Genomic DNA, 22,082 nt, shown 5'->3' with positions numbered 1-22,082 from the left:
AATTTTCCTGATGCCCAAGTTATATCTGCATTCTCTATTAAGAAGCTGGTTCTCAGGGACACGTGGTGCTGAGATCACAGGACAGAGCCTACAGCCGCCAGGGAAAGGCGTGCTCCATTCTGCTTGGTAGGTGTGAAAACAGACACTGGGATACAGCAGGGGAAGCGGAGGGAAGGAAGTTGAGTCTTGAGGCCCCCACTAGTCCTCTAAGACAGTGCAAACAAATCATGTTCTACTCACTAGCCCGAGTTCCGAGTTCCGTTTGAAAATTCAATATGTATATTCTTCTCAAAAAAGATAAATCAGTGCAGTTTAACCCTTTGAGTGCCAATCAATATCCTAGGAACTATGCTAAAATTGCCAAGGCATTTTGAGTTAAGGTTTTTAAATTTTTTTTCCCCACATAAAGAGTGAACTACTAGCATCTAATAGTGACACTGCAGGAGGAGCGCGAAAGTGCTCCCAGCACTTTTGGCGAAAGACAGGAGGCGCGCGAAGGCGCTCCCCGGCACCCTAGGGGTTAAGATGTCAGCTAAGTTCCTCAGAAGGAAACTGTTCACTTGAAGCAATGAACCCCCTGAAAGGCCCATCTCGGTTGATCTTTCTTCCTGCCTGAATAAACTCTTTGTGACCATTAAAAGCTGATGCTTGCAGAGCATTTCCTAGTCTAATTAAATAGGACACTGATAGCTTTACTTGGGTAGGTAACGCAAACCCCAAGTTTACAAAGCTCACACGGCTTCGCATGACTTCCTTTCCTTCTCGGGAGAGATCGCTCTTATCAGAAGTCAACCGCTGTTAGTAAGAAGTGAGAGGTTATGTACAGAATCCCAAAATTATAGATATCTCCAAAGGATGAAACACCCATTAGCATTTCAATCCTGGCTCTGCCAATAACTGGCATGACTGGGGACCAACAAGTTAATTTTCCTTGGCCTCAATATCCTCATCCGTAAGATAATTTAAAACATGTAAAATGCTCAGCAGCATGGCTGGCACATGGAAAGGGCTCAGTAAATGGCAAATGTCATTCTACCCGGATAGAGGCAGAAGCCACAGGGCTTGGGACTGGGTTGATCTGAGGAGAGACAGAGGGACAAGAATAAAGAAGGCCTATGGCCTCAAGCCGAGATGCCTGGAATGAGGGAGAAGCCACCAACAGCTACACAAATCCACAGAAGCAGATGCAGGGGAAATTGAGGCCAAGTTTCCATTTTGGGCACAATATGAAATGTCAATAGATTGAGATAGGAAAGACTGGGATCATTGACAAAAACAGGGCCAGAGCTGCCAGTATGGTAGAAAAGATCAATGTAATAAAAAGGCTTAAAGCTAAGAGACATCCCATGAAAGTAAAATGGTGACAAAGAGTCATTAACACGGCATTCCTTTAGGGAAAATGAATTCTGGGTGAAAAATGACATCACACAAATGCCACTGGGTCAGGGAGGCGTCCCCACCGTGCAGGACACAGGGTCCTTTGTACTGCTGCTGGTCACAGAGGGCAGACCCATTGTCCCTTTTTCTCCCTGGAGCCAAGATGGGGTCTCCTCAAGCAGGGAGGCCACGGTGGAAACCCTATTGGCTCTGGAGATCCGGTGCACTGAATGACTCTAGGGTCCCAGGAATGCAGGACCTGCCACTCTTCAAGTGACTTTTCAAGTTTGAGCAAGCATAACGGGAGCTGAGACGTCACAGCACCAGGCCTGTGACCAGCAAGTAGCAGACAAGATGATGACACAGTCAATCCCAGCCTCTCAGGAAATTTGGCTCAAGCCCACACAACTCCCTCCAACTCTTTGCAACATTATACCCGACATACAGTAAGGACTATATGTTAGTTGTCATTTTATTTGTCGAGTTTAAGAGGTTCCCATCTTGGTAAGTTTACTTAAGTGAAAAACTGTGTTTGTACTGTTAATGACTTTTTTTTTTTTTTAAGTGCGAGTTTTAGATGGGATAAAACAAACAAAACTTGATTCCATGGTGTTAAGCCAAACTCTTCATTCTGCTTGCTAATTAGGACCACGTCGATGGGTGTATAGTGCTGAGACTTTTGCTTTGATGTAACTTCTGGGTTGGCCAGCCAGCTTCTCTCTGTTCTCTGCGTACCATAGTCCGAGGCATGCGCGGGCTTCTGGACAGAAAGTCGCAGCTCTGGCTGGCTTCCGCACACCAGTCATCTGGCTGAGAACTTGGCCAGTGGGCAGAAACACTTCCAGTGAATTCCATGGGCGTGGAGACATCCTCGCAATGCCTTTTTCCTTCCCTTTTAGAAGGTGCGTCTGAGCTGCCAAACGCCCATTTCACACAGCCACAGGCACGACTCTGGGTGCCCGTTAGGTCTGAAGGTGGGCAGCACTTTTGCCCGAGTTCTTCCCAGACCTTGGCCAAGGCCCTGCCTTCAACCCTCCAGGACATCAGATGCCTACGTGACCCGCAGAAACATTGTCTCATGGTGTTTAAGTCCGTTTCCAGGGCAGCTGCAAAAACGAACACATCATTCTTCAGAAGTGGAAATAATGTCTTTATCAATCTCATTTGTTTCCCTCTACCACAGAAGCTCTGTTTGCACAGCAGGATTATTGTCTTGAAGGCTATTTCAAATACAGTGCATCCCTCTATGGAGAAAACAACTTTAATGGTTACAAGTCTATAAAGAAGGTTTACGGAAATCATTAGTCCAATGTATTAGCGGCCTGAGGGTGGAGAGGAAAAGACAAATGAAACTAGGTGTGGCTTGGTTAAGCAGTCCAACTAAAAAAGTGTTTAGGGCCAGAACAGAGTAAAAAGAGAGAGTGCAGCTGAAACCGGTTTGGCTCAGTGGCTAGAGTGTTGGCCTGCAGACTGAAAGGTCCCAGGTTCGATTCCGGTCAAGGGCATGTACCTGGGTTGCGGGCACATCCCCAGTGGGAAATGTGCAGGAGGCAGTTTCTGACTCTCTATCTCTCTCCCTTCCTCTCTGTAAAAAATCAATAAAATATATTTAAAAAAAAAGAGAGAGAGAGAGAGAGAGAGAGTGCAGAAAGGAAGGGGAAAGTCTTAGATTTTCAGGGGGTGGGGGGCAGGGACAAGGAGAGAAGATGGGCGGGCGGGGATCCTGCACATGTCTATGCAGGCAGGTGCAAAAGAGGGGAAGGGAAGGTGGGGGGGGGGGGGGTGGTCTATCGGCCTTCAGACTCGCCCGGGACCCGGCACTCTGGAAGTCTGGCTGGCTTGTTCAACAAACAGCAGCTCGGTCTCTCAGGTGGACAGTCCACAGCCTAAGCCAAAGGAGCACATTTTCCTCTTCCCTCTGCCCCAGCAGATGGACTTACTTATGGCTTTCTCTCTGGCAAGGGCTGAGGGCTGGTGGACACCTCGTGGGGCTGAGCGGAATGTCCATGACCTTAAAATAAGGAATTGGTGGAGGGGGGGTGGGGGAGGTGAAGGTGGGGGATGGAGAAAGGGTCGAGATGGAAAAAACCAAGGATGCCTGTCTCATCAGGAAAGTGACCAGAGGTATAGAGGCATGAGAACAATTGGGGCAGTAAGTATTCTTGTTTCTCTATAGACAACAGGAAAAAGAAGCTAGATATTAAAGTGGGGTGTAAAGATGAGTATCTGGATCAGCAACGAGACAAAGACCGGACGATCTCCTGAAGCATGGAGTGCGCTCTCCACATCACCACCTCCCACGGTGGCGGCAATTCCTTACTTTGTAGAGGCAGCTCTGCAGCGTAGCCTGGGTCACGCACCAGCAGCACCTGGGACCCGAGTAGGAAGTGGTATCCTGACGTCTATGGTGCTGTTTGTCACGTGAACAAGAACTTCTCAGACCACCCTCCAGGGACTCAGAATCAGCACTTCTCTCCGTTTACCATGTGCTGTTCTTCATGCTGCAAAATTATGCAAAAAAGCTAGAAGATGATGGATAGCAACATGCCTTACACAAGGGATCAGTGAAACGACCTGATAGGCCTTTTCCACCCCTAATGACCCTTATGATGAACTCAGTGTGAATCTTATGGGCATAAATCACCAAGGAACAGAACTTCTTAGGTTGAGTTTATACAGAAACACTAAAGAGGTATGTCATGAGAAATAACTGAGGCTGACTCTCAGGTATACAGATCTCCCCCCACCCCCACCTCTCTTTAACGTTTAATCTCCCTCCCACTGTAGTAAAATCTGAGCTGCACATTAAAAGTGCACTTCGGAACACAAAGCAACCACATGCAAAACAGCTCAGCACACGGAGCTTGGTAGAGGCCAGGGTTAGGAATGCTGGAGGCTCAGGTCTGTTTGTCTCCATTTCTCTTGGCCGAAGGCGTTCTGATTTCATCAGCACTGAAATATTAAAGAGCCCGTGTGTGAAACAAGCCATAAACCTCCTCCTTAGGCTCGGCCATGTGGGCGGAAAGGGTCCCAAGGCACAGCCGCCAGAGCCAATTCTTGGGTGTGGGCAAATCTCACTTTAATTGTAAAAGCCTTCATGTACAGCACATCGAATAATGGGGAAAAAAAACAGAAAAAAAAACAAAACAGGAGCTGGGACTCTTCCATCTACGAATACATAAAAGTCCCCTGAAATCCAGGTAGTCAAGGTGGGGGGGGGGGGTCCCTAGAAAAGCGCCCCTTCTCATTTTTCTGCAGATCATTCTACACTCACTTTGAAAGATGACTAGGCATAGCTGGAAGTTCCAAGCAGTAGGATGTGCCTGGCGGGGAGAGAAGAAACCTTCTTATAGGATTTTGTAAGTACCCACCAGCAGTGCCCCCTGACAAAGTGAGACGGACATCCCGGAGGCAGGCCGGGCCAGACCATGCAGTGAGAGGGCCGGGCGGGGATAGGATACCTGGAGACAGGGAGCGCGGGGTGCCGTGCAGCGCCTAACACATCGGTTCGCCCCGTCACTCGGACGAGACACTCCCCTCCATGACCGCTGACCCGGGGTGCCCGGAACAGCCACGTGCCATGGCTGCTCTCTCACTGCCGGGGATTGTCAGAGAGTCTCAATTTAGCCCATGGACAAATCTAAATGGTCCCTGAATTGATGCCATCAAGGCTCTTAAGGAAATTCCTGTTTTATTTAGACACACTAATGGACTCCTATTTCCCCAACTGGAGCACTGATTCACCATTAACAGCCCTGCTCTCTCAAGGATTTCTTCCACACACCGGAGAGGCTTAAGAAAAGTATTGTTTCATTTTGATTTTATTTGATACTTTTGAAAGAGACAGAGGGAACAGAGAGGAAAAAAAATGTGATGAATCCCCCCAACTTGAGGCCTAGGGGTACAAAACCAGACTTCTCTGCCTCAAGTCCACCCAGACTGCCGGGAATCGGCGCCCAGGGCGTCCGGGGAAGCTAACCTATCACAGTGCTCTAGCTAAAGCATACGTTTAAAAATACAGAGGGTTTCAACTTAACGCTAAAAATTTAAGTTGCAACATCTCAGCAACAAATAACTCGGAGAGCGCATCTCAGAAGAGAAAGAACTAATGCCTCGATGTCTGCAAAGCCAAGCTCTGCTCTGCTCTGCTCCGCCCACCGTCGGGCTCAGGCAGATACGTAAGGGGGGGGCGGCTCCTTGGCTGCGCTGGTCACAGTGGCATCATCGTACGGGGGTAACAGCACCTAAGGAGAGAGAGAGAAGCTGGGGGTCAGTGTTGAAAAGTGCACGTAGGTTCTCCTGAGCTTTAACTTCCATTGGACTTTTATGTAATGAAATGTTTCCCATAACCTGGACCCATTTCAATTTTCCAGCAGGTGGCCAGACTTTGATGAGATTGCTGAATCCTTTTTAAGTTTCATTTATTGAGTTTACAGAGAGAGAAAGGGAGCGAGAGACACATCGGTTACTTGTTCGCTGATTTATGCATTCAGTGGTTGATTCTCGTATGTGTTCTGACCGGAAATCAAACCCCCACCCTTGGCGTATGGGGACGACACTCGAACCAACTGAGCTACCGGGCCAGGGTGAGCCTTTTGGCATCTTTAACCCTTTGCGGTCGTATTCAATTTGGACATGGGTGTCGTACTGGTCGGAATTAATTTCCACTGAAAGAGCAGTGATACATAACATGCGAGATTATGAAGGATAAACAAGATTTATTAATTCTTTTTTGGAACTACGTCACTACTAGTAGAATCACTACAAACGTTATCACTTTCTACGTCAGAGTCCGTATCCAAGGTGCCAAAATAAAACTCTTCGTCGTTACTTTCAGATTCGCAGTACGCTTCTTTCGGTAACTTTCTTTTTGCCATTTTGGAGTATTATTTTGAAATATCTTAACAAGCGAGAATGCCTAATTACAGTTAAACGTAATTTGTAAAGCTTTATTTGAAATTCTGCGAAGTATCTCCGAAGCTTGTCGATTCCTTCACTCTCAAAAGGCGTCTGACTCGCCACGGTGTTTTGCATGGCGAGTGTGGAACGACCGCGCTTGTTTATATTGAGTTTCGATAGCTTCGATTTGTCGGGGCAGTGTTTTGGTTCGTGACAAGGTCACTTAGACACTTAAGAGCTTTCAGAGAAATGATGAACTGGTACATGAATGAATAGAGTTAAGATTCGTACGGTTCCTTGCTGTGGTGGCTGAGAGCAGACAAACGACCGCAAAGGGTTAAAGAAGCAAATGGGAAGAGACGTGTGGCCTTTTCGGAGATTTCCACGCCCTGCTCACAAGGGCCTGGACGCCACGGTGCACGGAGGGTGCAAGGCTGTGTGTCTGGGAGGGAAAAGGCCCGGGGGTTATGTCTGTGGGCACACAAGCAGGGCAGGCACCCGAGTGACCCCGGGAGCCACGCGTGTGAGATCGGACAGCAGAGTGGAGCACGCAGGGCCAGGGGGTCACTGGACTCAAAGCCTGGCTCAGCCACACTTTCTCGGTGTGGTCTTGGGTGGGTCACTTATTCCCAATTTCCACGTCTGTAAAATGAGGGCCCTTGAGAATGAGAGTGCTATAACGTCCCTAACACACGCGTGACGCGCGCCTGAAGTGGCAAGATGGCACCTGTAAATGGCGGGAGAAACAAACAGTAAACTGATCGGTAACCTTTGTTCACATGTCCAGTATGAAAACCACCACGTGTAATTGTTTATGAACTGTCAGCATAAGAAAACATCGGCTGATTCTGGCTTTCTTGGAGTAGAAAACAAAACACAAGAGGATTATCGACTAATGTAATTAGCCTTTTAATCAGTCAACTGACATTTACTATGTACCGACTATGTGACAGGCAGTGTAGGTGCAAGATAATTGAAATAAAATGCAGTACCCGTCCTTGGGAATTCAGCGATGAGATGAAAGTAAAGTGTCACCCACTTCAAATACTTTGTCAAAAGAGAAAGAATATTCACAAAGGAACAAAACCAAACCACGTCCTGGTACTTTTTCTATTATGGACATTAAAGTGGTTAATGTTTATCAATGTCATGAATTTTCATTTATCTATCCTTTGACTTCTAGACACACACTAAAATATTCTTTTTAAGTTTTTGTCATCCCTACACCCCCAACCACCACCACCCTACCCGCCCCCCCCAACCCCCCGCCACACACACACCCTTCTCTCTACTCAACCCACTGACCACTTATCCTGCTCTTCTTCTAGTCCTGATGCTCCTCTTGAGCTGAACCCTGTCTGTTGTAACCGCAGCGGGGCCAGCACCTGACAGAGGAACTCACACGCTGGGGGAAGCGTCATTTAGGCTGGCCCTGGAGGACCTGTATGGTTCATCTGGTGGGGAAATGGAGCCTGGCGTTCTAGGCATCTATACTGGTTAGGGTCCAATCCAGGGCCAGATACCACCCAGTCATTTAAAAAGAGAGTTTCATAAAGAATGATTAACCGGGCACTGGAGGGGAAATAGCTAAGGGGTGGGGGTGGGGGGGTGGTGACAGAACTCTAAGGGACATTAGTGCTGAGTGAGGTACTCAAGATAAGAACGGAGAGGTCCCCTCCGCAAGGCTGGGGACCCAGCACGTGTGGGGTGGGAGTGAGGGGTGGGGAGAAGTTTTCTGGGTTGAACCAGGCCACATTCAATATGAACTCTTATTTTGGACACTTATGATAAATAAGAAGTCAAGTCCTGTGTGTGTTTTAAAGTAAAACAATAAAAATAGAGGGCTATTTTCCGAATGTCAAGTCTACCACCATGTTCTGAAAGGAAGGGTGCACCTGCCTCGGGTACCCAACCGTGTCCTTCGGTCAAAGAACCCCTCAGCATTATTTTAAATTGTCAAGGCAACACCTGTGATACACGACACTAGCTACTACTCTTACCTGGACCCGACCGCTTAATGACACGAGCGGTCAGGTACTTCTTTTGACATAAGGGTGCCATGAACAAAATACTGAGACCCTAGGCGCTCAGACCGAGAAGAGTTAGTGACCTTTTTATCTTAGGCATTTCTTTTAAAGGTTTTTTTTTGCTTTGATTTGGTTGGGAAACTAGAGGAAAGAGTAACCCACAGCATGCTCTCCAATACCTAATTAAATTACTCTTTATCTAGTCTCCCTGAGTAGGATTTAGGAAAGTATATGTCTGGTCAATAATGTGTATTGTTTTATAGAGAAAAAAAAAGGGGGCACACTTATCGTCTACCAACCAGAGCCCTGGGATCTCCCCACAGAGGTCACCTTGAGACTGTTTAATCTGGGAGAACAGCCATCTGGCCTCTCTGACAGGAAGCGAAAGACACAACATGTTACCGTGTCTGTGTAGATTCCCAAAAAAGACCCGGACAAAAGATAAGCGTACATTACACACGAGGAGGATCTTAATATAGCTATGGAGACAGGGAAAATGACAGGACTCCATCAGTCCAACCCCCTTAGATCTCAGAGTGAGGCCCCAGTATGTTTATATGAACGCCTCCATTTAGTTCTAGTTAAATCAGTCTTTAAACACGAAGAGCCCTGCTTCAAAAAAAGAAACCTGTCCTCCCACCCTGCAACCCCAGGCTGTGGTGTCCAGCAAAAGGAGGCCGCGCTCCTTGGAGAAATGGCCGATTCCGTGTCGGGGCAGGCAATGCCCAAGACGAGCGAGGAACACCTTGTCTTACCAGACAGCAAGGCGCTACCGAAGACTGTGTCCGAAGTTCCAGGCTCCAACCCGAAGAGGCTCCAAAGGGCTAATCGTCGTACAATTTGAGCAACTATAATGTACCAAGTCCTAAGAGAAAGCTTTCCTTTTCCCCCTTTGAAAGTGTCAATAATAATTATTTAGGCTTACTGATAAAGTTTATCAAAACAGTTGTATTTCTACAGCTGGCTCTTATAATAATAGGCCTCTTTTTATGAGTTTATTTATTACTTAAAAACACACCTCATGCCCATGTGTCCACCTATGAATCAGGGGGTCCTGGTTCAATTCCTGGTCAAGGCACATGCCTGGGCTGCAGGCCCATCCCCAGTAGGGGGCGTGCAGGAGGCAGCCAATGAATGCTTCTCTCATCATTAATGTTTCTCTCCCTCTCCCTTCCTCTCTGAAATCAATAAAAAAATATATTTTTTTTTTAAAAAAGAAACCTTTGGGGGAAAAACACACTTCACAAAAACAAACAAAAAACCCTGCTCCTCACTGGTTACCACTAGAGAATAATGAACCAACTTAGCATTCTGAAAACTGACAAAAAAGAACAAAGCTAAGTGTATTTATCGATGGCACAAATACAACTGCGTAGCCAATTGGTACAGGAGGGAAAGTTTCTCCCTATAAACATTCCCAGTAATAAGTGAAAAAAAGAATGAGAGAATGTCATAGTAATATAACCCCTAAAGAACCAATGAACCTAGGCATTAGGATGCAATGGCTGCTGACATCCCAGAAAGACATCGTCAACCAGGTATCATATGCCTCCTGGTGGAAGAACAAATAATCAACTGTGAAGTAATCTTGGGGGAAAAAGTGGGAATAGGAATAGGGGAGCCTCTAGATCAGCGATTCTCAACCTATGGGTCGCGACCCCTTTGGGGGTCGCACGACCCTTTCACAGGGGTCGCCTAAGACCATCGGAAAACACATATATAATTACATATTGTTTTTGTGATTAATCACTATGCTTTAATTATGTTCCATTTGTAACAATGAAATTGGGGGTCACCACAACATGAGGAACTGAATTAAAGGGTCGCGGCATCAGGAAGGTTGAGAACCACTGCTCTAGATCTAACTTACTGGAAAGTCAAAGGACTACAATCAGAAAAACCTAGTCTGTAGGACAAACCAATTTCTTTAACAAAAAACTTACAGAGACTTAAAATACATACAGGGGTGGGCAAAAGTAAGTTGTTTGTATGGAAAGTTACTACAATAATTAGTAAATAACAATACAAGAATCAACTTCCACAGACTCACAACTGTGAACCTACTTTTATCCACCCCCTGTATTGAGCCATAGGTTCTGTTTCAAAGAAACTGCTAGAAAAATATGACATTTATGGGACAATTAGGAATCTGAGCACTTACTGGGTATTTTCTGATGTTAAGAAATTACCTCGTATAAAAATTATTTTATATATAAGTATGCTTAAAAAATAACCACAGCCCTGGCCGGTTTGGCTCACTGGAGAGAGTGTCGGCCTGGGGACTGAAGACTCCCGGGTTCGATTCCAGTCAAGGGCATGTACCTTCGTTGCGGGCACATCCCCAGTAGGGGGCGTGCAGGAGGCAGCTGATCAATGCTTCTCTCTCATCGATGTTTCTAACTATCCCTCTCCCTTCCTCTCTGTAAAAAAATCAATAAAATATATTTTTTTAAAAAATAAATAACCACAATACCATTCTGTGTTTTGTTAAAACATTTTAAAATACTGTCAGAGAGCTGAGACTTCAAGTAGTGACCTATCCCTATATTTTGGAATAAACAATCAATGCAATTGAGTTATGAGACATGATAAATCTTCCTTTCCCAGGAATACCATTCTTCAAAAAATTTTAAAAACCTAAAAAGGCTCACTGAGAACTTTGACAAAGTAGTCACATTATCAGCAGCAACTCAGCTTCCTTAAAAAGGGCAAGTTGACACAGAATGACTGGGGAGATAATGACCAACAATAACCCTCAAGCAATCCCCCAGCATCTCATGCCAACACACCAGGGAGCAACCGGGGCTGGCACGAGTCCACGGCCCCCCGTCCTCCTTACTACAAGCTACTGCCAAGCCGGAAGCCTTTCTGAGGAAAGAGGTCTATTATTAGAAGAGCTGGGGATGTCCCGTTGAAATGCACAACGATTTTGAGTTGATGTTGGCCTACATGAAACTTAACTGTTCCTCCATATCTAATTGTGAATCTTTCCAATGGAGAAAAATAAGTTTCCTCTAAAAAGTTCTTTGGATGTATTTTGGGGACTTAATAGTTCTTAAGTTCTCTAAGCACCTCAATTCCTACAAATTTCAGAATATCCTTTGATTTGAAGTATATTGTAAATGTGTGTATTTTTGTAGTCTTTCCACTTTGCTTCTATTAAAAATACACATACAACCCTTAAGCAAGCACTAAAAAACCACCGCCAAGTGTATGCCAAAGACATGCAATATGGACATTATCTTCTCTGAGGAACTTCTAAAATAGTATAGCTTTTTAAGTCCTACCCATCACGATATTTAGGGAAAGTTTCTGATAGATCTTGCCTGTTTAGTAACTTCATTGGTTCCTCAAACTCAAAAATCTCAAACTTTGTTTAGACTTTTCATTAGTCAAGCAGGACAATATGTGTATACAGATTTAAAGGAAAAGAAGAAAGAGAGAGACTTATAGATAAAATAAAAACCTAGAAACTTGGAAGGAAAAACATTCTCTTAAGCTAGCAATTTTATCAAAATTATAATGACTTTGAATTGAAGTCATTTCTTTAAAGAAGCTTACTGATTCAAGCAAAATTCTTCAGGAAGTTGAGTCGAATATGTGTTTACTGTAATCAGTGCATAGCATCCTGCAGACCCCGGAAAGGGTCCCTCAGCACCTGGGCATGCTGGGTTTTGTGCCTCTGTTCAAGGCGAAGCCTCTTCTTAAACCTCTGCCCATGCATATTTGATTCAACTCAACAAATGCTTGGTGAGTACTTAAGAAAACTATTCGTGAATAACATGCTTTCAGAAAGCCCAGAGTCCTCAGCAACATCACCGTGCTTCTGTATTTGACATAAAGTCTGAAATTGTTTTCTCCCCATTTTATACACAGGAAAGTAAAGGCAGGGACAGGTTACAGAACTCAAAAAACAAAGCAAAATATAAAACCCTATTCTACTTTAGAGTTGGCCTGCCATTCATATTTACCCTTCTTTTGTCCTGTCCATTCTATCCCCTGCAATAGTACCCATCCCCGCGTCCGTCCCACCCCCCCACCCCCTCCGCCCACATGCTCAGCCCCATCCTTTTTGTTAGCTACTCCTTGAGCTCGTACCTGTACAGATCACAGCGCCAGGCACTGTGCTCAATGCAAAGGCGGTGGACAGACATGATGTTAACACCTGGAGGACTCACACTTTTACCTTACCGTGAGCGGTCAGTGTAAAATAAATGGCATAAACTGCAAATGATTTCCAAGACTCTTCCAGAGAAGACATGTGCTCCAAAAATCATATTTGAGAGGCACAACGATGACCAGAACAGAGATCACCTAAATTCTTTTACGGAGGTTTCCCTATGCAGGGCAAGTTTTAAAGACATAGTTCCTCTGCCATTCTGATTTCCCCACCTATCACACCACTTTTCTAGGTTTTATTTCATATGTTAAGTGAGATAACATAGTCACACTATGCAGAATTATTTATAGACCATGGTTTAATAACTCAGGTTTAAGATACATAAATATGGAGAAGGTTCATATATTTTCTATCTGTAATGGTTTTTTAAAATAAACCAGAAGTTGAGTGATCTGAATTTTAACATACTTTAAGGAAAATGAAACATTTCATTCAACTACCAATCCTCTCATGACTAAGCAGTTCATGATAATGTTTCAACAACTGTGAAAACGGAGCCAACGCTAGAAACATGCGGAAACCCTCAGACATGTAGAGACCCCTGCAGTAACTGTGGCACCTACCGTGCTGTCATTGCTGGTAACATACACCAGGACATCGGAGTTGTTCCTGCCGTTGATGTACCGGTAGCAGTTCCAAACGCAGCTAATCAAGTAACCCTGGAAGTAGTAGTGATTATATGATCTTTAATTTTCAAATTTCAGACGTCAAATGTCACCATAGATAAAGCCACATTACAAACCCTTTATGTACATAAATTATAAACGCATCATGTTGACTCTTCTACACTAAAAAGACTTTAAACTTACAAATATTGGGTACACTACCTTTCTGGCAAAGGGTGCCACGCTAGCCTTTTTCTATCACACCACCTCTGTAGGTGGTGGAAGTAGAGAGGGGCTGAGAGCAGAACAAGAAATTGAAAGAAAAGGTAGTAGCAATTGCCAAACACATTTATTGCTCCCAAATTCCCAGTCAGCAGCATTCACTCAATAAACATTCCAATGGGAAACTTCGGGTCTACTGTCTCTAAAAACCCAATGATTATTTCAGTGACTTTATTTCTTATTTGACATTTCTGTAACCTGGAAGAGAATTTAGTGGATTTCCCAAATAAACCTGCACTGACTACTTCTGTCCAGCAGAGCTAGGAGGTAAGCATAGCTCCCTCTACTGTCCTAGGACCAAGTGCAACTGTCGTGTGCTGGTGTCGACTCCCAGGGAACTGGAGTGGTGACAAACCTTATCGATGAGTAACAGAGAAAAGTAGGTCGTGAGGCCACTAATCGGGGACACTCCTGGGTATATTCCTATGTGAAGCCACATAGGAGACCCTTCATAAATAGTTACTGAATAAATGAAGGAACAATGGATCTTGCCATATGTGCGTTCCCTCACTTAAACCTCACAGTCCCCTACAGATTGTTTTCTGAACTACCACTGCTATTTGATAAATGAAGACACCAAGGCCATGGTCACAGTTGGAAATAGCAGTGATAGGAGGTAAATCTAGGTGCTCTGACGCAAAATCTCAAGTAAGCATTTTCAATATAAATGAAAATGCCTTTCTTACGAGCACTGGGAGGCTCCAGCCTCTGAGCCTTTGGTAATGGCAGAGAGTAGCTTGTCAGATGAACCTTCTTCTTGCAGGTAAAACTGATAAAGCCAGAAACACACACACACACACACACACACACACACACACACACACACACATAATGTAAAAGCAAGGGAAAAGCACCAATACCAGGCAGAAGCTAAGCTACAGGGAATCTACCCTTCAAAGACAAAGGCACTAAGTGGGATTTGAGAGTCTGTGGCCTTTGGCCTGGGGTCCTGCCATATCTACACACAGCCTGGGTGGTCGGGTGGCCAAGGACAGTAGTTGGGGTTGACAGAGCAGCCAGGAAGTTGGGGGAGAGAAGGGGAGGAGCTGCAGAAGCAGTAAGCCTCAACATTTGTGCATAAAATGCACCCAAATCCTTGACTACCAAACTACACATGCAATATCAACATACTCTGTTTTGTAAGGGGAAATGTAGACCTAAATGATTTTCAATGAATCCTTTTCTTTGAAGGAGCCACTTCATCATATTACCTATTTAAAATGATTTTTCTCCCTAAACACAGCTTCCTCAAGCTTCCTGAGGTTTGATTTTTTTTGAAGAATTGGGTGATTTTTATGATATTAAGAATTAAAAGTTCAAAGTCCAACAATAAACTGAGAATTTTCTACTTATTAGTAGCACACATGAATAGATTATAGTGATGTGTCTATTATCAGGTTTACAAGGTGAAAACAAATGAGGAACACTTGCTGACAGGAGTACTGTCATTCAACTTCTGTGGAGCTCAATTTGGCAGCCTGTCAAAAGCCTTTGAATTATGCATTCCCTCTAATTTTACGAAATGCATCTTGCGGAACGCCTAACTATACAAAAGATGTATCTAAATGCATTCATTGTAGCAATATTAATAAGTGAAAAAGTAGAAACTGTCTCAATGTCCAACAAGTAATTTATTAAATAATGATAAGTTGATATAATAGACTGTTCAACAATGATGTTCAGAATATATTGCATTTTAAAAACAAATTAAAAACCCTGAAATAAATGTTGCAGCATATAATATACCAGAGACCAGGTGCATGAAATTCATGCATGGGTAGGGTCCCTAGGCCTGGCCGGCAATCAGGGCCCATCTGTGGGGTGACCAGCAGGGTGATTGGGGGGGGGGGCCCTGCTGGCACCCACCTTGGCCAGCCCTGCCCCCTTCCGCCACCAGTTGCCTCCCTCTGCAGGGCGATTGGAGGGGGGCCCTGCTCACACCTGCCTTGGCTGGCCTGGGGCCTGTGGGCAGCTCCTGCGTTGAGCGTCTGCTCCCTGGTGGTCAGTGAGCGTCATAGCAATCGGTCGTTCCTAGGGTCTTTCTGCATTCGGCCGATTTGCATATTAGGCTTTTATTATATAGGATATTACATAAGGAATGACATTAATTTTTTTCTCATCCTAATAGATTTTGGAATAACCCTTGACTGGATGGGCCTATGGAAGTTTGGTGAGTGTTTATCTCATGCAGATAAGAGAAGGAACAGAATGTCAGGAAATCCAAAAGCAGTTCAGATATCTAAGCAAGAGAATGAGCTGACTGAAGTCTGTGTACTTCTGTGGCATTTGTGAATACGTTTAACAATAAGGCAAGAAGTAAAATCTTTATTCTTACCTTGAAAGCCAAGAGAACGCTGATAAACAGAAGAACAACAAGGACCAAACAGGTAGAATTCACTGACATGGCATCCTCTTTGTAGGGAAAGTTAGGAGGCTGCAAAAGGAAAGTGCCTCATTAGCAAAACGCATTAACACTCAGAATTATATTCCCTAGGCATTAATCACATGTGCTTATGAAAACAGTGAGGGCAGGCAGCTATTAAAGACCCCTAGAATGTCTAGCCTACTTCTCCGAATGAAAAGCTACAAACGGCGTGGTAAGGAGAGGCTAGTCCACTCATAATTCAGGCAATTACTCTCAAAAAGAACAATCAGAGGAAGATTCCTGAGACCTGAAAACATACCTGTGCCCTCCTACTATACAAAAAACTGAAAGGCAGTAGTCTTTACACACCTCTGATACTTGGATTTGCCTGCGAATTCTGGCTCAAGAGCTTGTGCAGGGCAAAGGGGAAAAAACTATTAAAATTAGTCTTCTTGCCCGCTCAGTGTGGCTCAGTGGTTGAACGTCAACCTATGAACCAGGAGGTCATGGTTCAAATCCCAGTCAGGGCACACGCCCGGAATGTGGGCTCGATCCCCAGGAGGGGGTGTGTAGGAGTCAGGTGATCAATGATTCTCTCTCATCATTGATGTTTGCCTCTCTCTCTCCCTCTCCCTTCTTCTCGGAAATAAAGGAAAAATATATTTTAAAATAAATAAAATAAAGTTGGTATCTTCTTTATATAGACCACTTTTATTGATGCTATTTTCCTCAAAGAGCAGAATCTTTGCTAAGAATAATCAAGTTCCACTGATTAACCACCAGGTCAAAGGAAAGTTTTCAGGAAGAGTAAAATCTGGTGCTCTGGGGGGCTGGGGCGAGGGGGAGGAGGGGGGTGGCGTGGAGATGGAGCTTTGCCATGAAACACCGGCCGGCACTGAGCCAAGCCCAGCGTTTAACTGGCTGAGGAAAGGGCGCGGGAAGGCTGCCCAGTGCACTGTGGCCTTTCATCGCTTCACCGGCCAGGGCTATGTATTTGGACTCCGTATTAGCCATACCCTGAGACACAAAAGAGTCGTCCCAAATGATAAGGAAGGATCCAGAGAAAACTCGTAACTACCCCCCTCCCCACCCCGGGCTTGGTTCCACCTCCCGGGGGGTGAGCACCACTCAGTGATGTTCAGAGTCTCCTTTCACTGTGGGCAAAACATGTAAGAAATAAACCTAAGTCATTCTTGGTGATCGGCCCGTGAAACGGGTCCCTTCCCGGGGAGCCCGGAAGGGTTTCGGAGTCCTTAGCGTATCGGGTAAGAATAAAACCAGCTGCTGTTCACAGAGAACATGAAATCATATGGTTTCCGTGTCTCGTAAAAAAGGATGAAAGTGGAAGCATGGGACCCTTTTCCATAAAGACTTTACGCTCATTCCCCCAGGAAAGTGGCGGGGGTGTCTGAGTCCAGCTGAGACCCACACACGCACACAGCTCGTTTCAGCGACATTTCACAAGGCTCCACGTAAACAGAAAAGGCGTGGTGGGTGCCTTCCCCCACCGCCTCAGACAACCGTCTCTCGGACTCATTATTTCTCAACGTGTCAACAAGGGCCTCTGAATCGGCGGCTCCCGACTGTCCTCTCATTACTGTCTCGCAGGCACTGAGACCGTCTGTAGGCTTCATTCACTCTTTCAGCCCAGGCGGATCTCTAAGTACAAAGTCCTCACTTGTTTTATTTGGTTTGTAATTACAAATAGAAGTAGATGGGGGGTTTTTTTGCTATTACAATTCCTGCCAGCATGAACAATATCGTCATTTTACTACCAGCAGCTCCAGAATGAGTACCGAGTGACTGAGCCCTGTGGGCACAGCAGTAAGTCTAGGCAGTATCCGCAGTGCTCTGAACGCTGGCCTGCCCATGAGGCTCTCCGGTCCTATTTATAAATCTCTGCCAAGGGATGGGCTGGAGCACACAACAGACTCAGCACCCCTTTCCCAGGCCCGCACATGGCAGGCTCCGTGGAGATCATGCTCCCTCCACACCTCCGAGGGGGACGTCCGGACCCCAGCACCAGATCATCATCCCTGAGTAAACACACACGTCCTTCAAGACAGAGGATTCTGTACAACCTGTGGGTCATACACAGGGTGGGGCAAAAAAAGGTCGCCTGTATGGAAAATAATACAATAACTAATAAGTAATAATAAAAACAGCCCAGCAGGCATGGCTCAGGGGTTGAGTGTCAAACTATGAGCCAAGAAGTCGCTGGTTCGATTCCTGGTCAGGGCACATGCCCGGGTTACGGGCTCGATCCCCAGTAGGGGGCGTGCAGGAGGCAGCTGATTAATGATATTTCTATCCCTCTATCCCTCCTCCCTTCTTCCTCTCTCTCTAAAAATCAATAAAAATATTTTTTTTAAATGTAAAAGACAGAAGTATTCTATTCTCACACCCTTCCCAAACTTCTCAAAACCCAGCCCTCAATATTTGCATAATGGTTACAAAGGACATGCAGAAAACTGGTCTAAAAAACTGCTGGGGGAAGAAAGCTCTGTGGCCACATAAGTCTGGGACGCAGCATGTAGCCAAGTCCCACTTTTCCCGTACAGCAGCTGAGGCAAAAAGCTACCCTTTGCTGCTAACTGAGCAAATTCCATTTCACAAAAATAGGACAATTAGCAACCAGCTTATAAGTCAGGGAGGTGCATCTAATACCATCACCTCAGCCACCAACTTATCTCAGGAGGTTGGTTTTCCAAAGAGTGCTCTAACAAACCAAAAATCTTATCTCCGTGGTAACATCAAAAAGCCTCTAATCACTAACTCAGATGCAAGTTAAAAATCCACAAATTAGCCCTAACCAATTTGGCTCAGTGGATAGAATGTGGACTGAAGGGTCCTGGGTTCGATTCTGGTCGAGGGCATATGGCCGGGTTGCGGGATCAATCCCCAGTGGAGGGTGTGCAGGAGGCAGTGATCAATGATTCTCTCTCATCATTGATGTTTCTATCTCTCTCTCCTCCCTTCCTCTCTGAAATCAATAAAAACACATATTTTTTAAAAAGTTACAATACTGACTTAAAAAAAAATCCACAAATTAATATGTGTGCATGCCTATCTGGATACCTCTTATCTGCTACTTAACCAGGTTTGCCTCGGGAAGAGATGCAGTGACGGGGGCGGCCACATACCAGCTGTCGTATGTACTCCTGAATGGAGTTCGGATAAACCAGCACAGTGATGGCGACCAAGGCGCTCAGAGCAAAGTCAAAGATCTGGTAACAGAAGAAAGGGACGATCCAGGCAGCACGTCGCTGGAGAAAACAGAAAACAGGACGTTAATGCCCATCACGTTCAAAATCACCAAACGGGATTTCTTTTCCTTCAGAGAGACTTTTTCTTAATCTGAAGGGAAACGGAGAAATAGCATCCACTAAGCCAGGCCACGAGGGCAACTGGTAAGCCAAATGGAAGTCAATGAAGAAATGCAGCGAACATCTCTGAGACTACATTGGTTTTCCTAGTACGACACCATATTCACGAGAGACTTACACTCTCAAAGATCCGCTCAGAAAACCTAGAGTGAAGGCATCGGACTCCTTACGGACAGCTGTACAGATCACACATGCAAGGGATGGAGGAAAGGCCCCGCTTCGTTCCATTTTTTTTTTTTTAAACAGGAAAAAAAAATCAGACTTTTAATCCATGCTCATGGGGAGGAATTGAGGCAACATTGGGTGTATTATGACATATTTTGGACAAAAAAAGGGGAGGAAGAGGTATTGGACTTCCGAAGTGAGGATGAGTGGCTTACAGGGGGTTGAGGAAGAGCTGAACACACCTGGCAAGAAATTCTGGTTAGGCAGCTCAGGAACAATGGGGCATCGAGGGCATCTAGCCAACAGGCCAGGGCCCGAGGCCCTCCTGTTCACTAGACTTAATTTACGCTGGGCCAGGGCGACATGGCCAGAGTCCCCTCCGGGAGTGGGCTTTGTGTCTGAGCCTCCCGAAGGCTCCGCTGACTGCAAAGCTGCTTACCTTGTACGCTCCATAAGTGGCCATTGCACATATCAGGATCATGAGAAGAGAAATTGCGATAGCAATGCACATGTCTGCCAAAGGTTAAAAAAAAAAAAAAATCAGTAGATCCATTGTCTAAGCATTTCTTTAGTCTCTCCACAAAGGCACTTTGTCTCTAAACCAATTACAAAGTGAGGGCCCTTCATACTAAGTAAAGCAGCAGAGATCTTTTGGAATTTGAGAAGATGAGAGTTAAGGAAAGTGAGGCTCAAAAGATGTTCTCCCTAAATCATAGAAATGCCTGTAGGTGAGAGACTGGTTTACATATAAGTTTATTTCAAAAATGGGAAAGCGATATTGGTTAGAGATAGATCTAAAAAGTTGGACGTCTGGTCCACTGAATTATATGATAGCTGTTGTTTTTTAAAATATGTAGGTGTCTAACTTGTATTTTATACACTCATGTGTGCCTCATGCCCCTATTAAAACCCTCCACTGGCTTCCCATCTCATTTAATATAAAACCTCAGTTTCTTATCATGGCCTTCCTGTCTCTGCTTATTCTAAAGCAGGTCTAGCCCCAGCCGGCTTGGCTCAGTGGTTACAGCGTCTCGGCCTTTGGACTGAAGGGTTGCGGCTTTGATTCCGGTCAAGGGCACGAACCTCGATTGCAGGCTCGATCCCCAGGCCCAGTCTCTCTCACATCGGTGTTTCCCACGGTCTCTACCCCTCCCTTCCACTCTCTCTAAAAACCAATGGGGGGGAAAAAAAATCCTCAAGTGAGGATTAACAAAACAAGCGAGAAACGATAAAGCAGGTCTACTCCTCCAGTCTCTTCAGACCTCATCCCACCTTCTTGTTCTCTAAGATCCAGCCGTGCCATTTGGTTCATTGAACACAAGATCACCCATCCCACCTGAGGCCACGCCCACTGACTGGAAGAAACGTCACTCAGATTTTCACAGGGCTGGCTCTGCCTTCTGAACCGGGCAGGCCCCAGCTCGATGCAACACCTCCCAGGCACGCCCACATCACGACTGCATTTTCTTTATGGCATGTCGCTGTGATCGTACCCACATTTGTGGTGTGTTGTCTGTCTCCCTCCGCTAGAGGAACCTGGGGAGGGAAAAGGCTTTCTACATCTTGTTCACAACTACGACCTCAACTCTGAGAAGAGGACAGAGAGCCCGTATGGTAGCTACTGGCCACGTGCGGACACTGAGCATCTGGAATGAGGTCAATCTGAATGGAGATGTGCTGTAAGATTAAAGTATACTCCGGATTCCAAGGAATTAGTTTAAAAAAAAAAAAAAAAGGAGAGAATATAAAATATCTCCTTAATAATTGTTATACTGATGACACGCAGGAAAGGTCTGTCCAATGCGACAGTTTCTGAGCCATTTCACGGACATCTCCTTCAGTCGCCCTAACTCCCAGGCATGCTACTGTTCCCACAGAGCAGATTATGAAACTAGGGCTCAGAGGTTATGTAACTTGCTGAGAGCATTTGCACAGAAAGCTGAACGATGACTAACGCTGCTCTTACGATTGCCATCTCGGGCTCTTTCTACTGTACATGCCACTTCTATCTAACCTTTGAATAGTGACCATGAGCCAGCCAGGCTGCTGACTTCCTACAGGGGATTTCTCCAAAGGAAAGGATTCCAGTGCAGAACCATCCTCTCTTTAGCCTCAACATTTAAGCAGGAGGTTTAAGAACAGAAGCACAGGGTGGAAGTATATGCTAGGACAGAAATGCAAACACGTCAACCAAGACCATTTGCCATCTTAAAAAATGAACGTTCCTCAGTTTGTTCTACAGATTTAATGCAGTAAATTTATAACAATACTAACGATTTTGTAAAAAATTTTTTTATTGATTTCAGAGAGGATCAGAGAAGGGGAGAGAAACATCAATGATGAGAGCGTATCATGGATTGGCTGCCTCCTGCACGCCCCTTACTGGGGATCAAGCTGGAAACCCGGCTTGTGCCCTGACCGGGAATCGAACCATGACCTCTTGGTTCATAGGTCAGTGGCTCAACCACTGAGCCACACTGGCTGGGCTGGGCGCTAATGATTTTTATTAGAGTGAAAATCTGATTCTCAAGAAAGAAAAAGAAATGAAGGTTAGGATAGCCTCAGACTAGTACCTAAAAGATCATGATTTCTTTTGGAATACATACATATTTATAGTTTATGTTATAATTTCAACGCTAAACTAATGTACCTTTTCCCTCTAGTGAGGAAAGAAGTACCCACACGGGAATTTCATGAATGCCTCATCGCATTCTTGTAGAGCCAGGGGAGGGAGTAAACGTGAATGCATTTTAAATGCCTTAAATGCAAAGGGAACGTCTCGGGTTACACACGCCC

General features: G+C 45.1%; 1 protein-coding gene across 2 annotated transcripts in view; it reads right to left on the bottom strand.

Annotated features, from left to right (window-relative positions):
• Window positions 1-5,170: 5,170 nt before the first annotated feature.
• Window positions 5,171-22,082, bottom strand: part of LAPTM4B (lysosomal protein transmembrane 4 beta) — a 36,234-nt gene continuing 19,322 nt past the window's right edge. Inside the window, exons 3-7 of one of the 2 annotated variants that reach the window (XM_036337824.1) lie at window positions 19,726-19,799; window positions 18,879-19,001; window positions 15,706-15,804; window positions 13,047-13,142; window positions 5,171-5,621 (exon numbers count right to left, since the gene is read on the bottom strand). In XM_036337824.1, the coding sequence (XP_036193717.1) occupies window positions 5,544-5,621; window positions 13,047-13,142; window positions 15,706-15,804; window positions 18,879-19,001; window positions 19,726-19,799 (470 nt within the window). In that variant the 3' untranslated portion in view covers window positions 5,171-5,543. The remainder of the gene's footprint in view (window positions 5,622-13,046; window positions 13,143-15,705; window positions 15,805-18,878; window positions 19,002-19,725; window positions 19,800-22,082) is intronic. The other variant, XM_036337826.1, reaches the window with a different exon arrangement.

Source organism: Myotis myotis, unplaced genomic scaffold, assembly GCF_014108235.1.
Source record: "Myotis myotis isolate mMyoMyo1 unplaced genomic scaffold, mMyoMyo1.p scaffold_m19_p_16, whole genome shotgun sequence".
NCBI classification, from domain to species: Eukaryota; Metazoa; Chordata; class Mammalia; order Chiroptera; family Vespertilionidae; genus Myotis; species Myotis myotis.
This window is presented reverse-complemented; position numbering and strand designations above follow the sequence as displayed.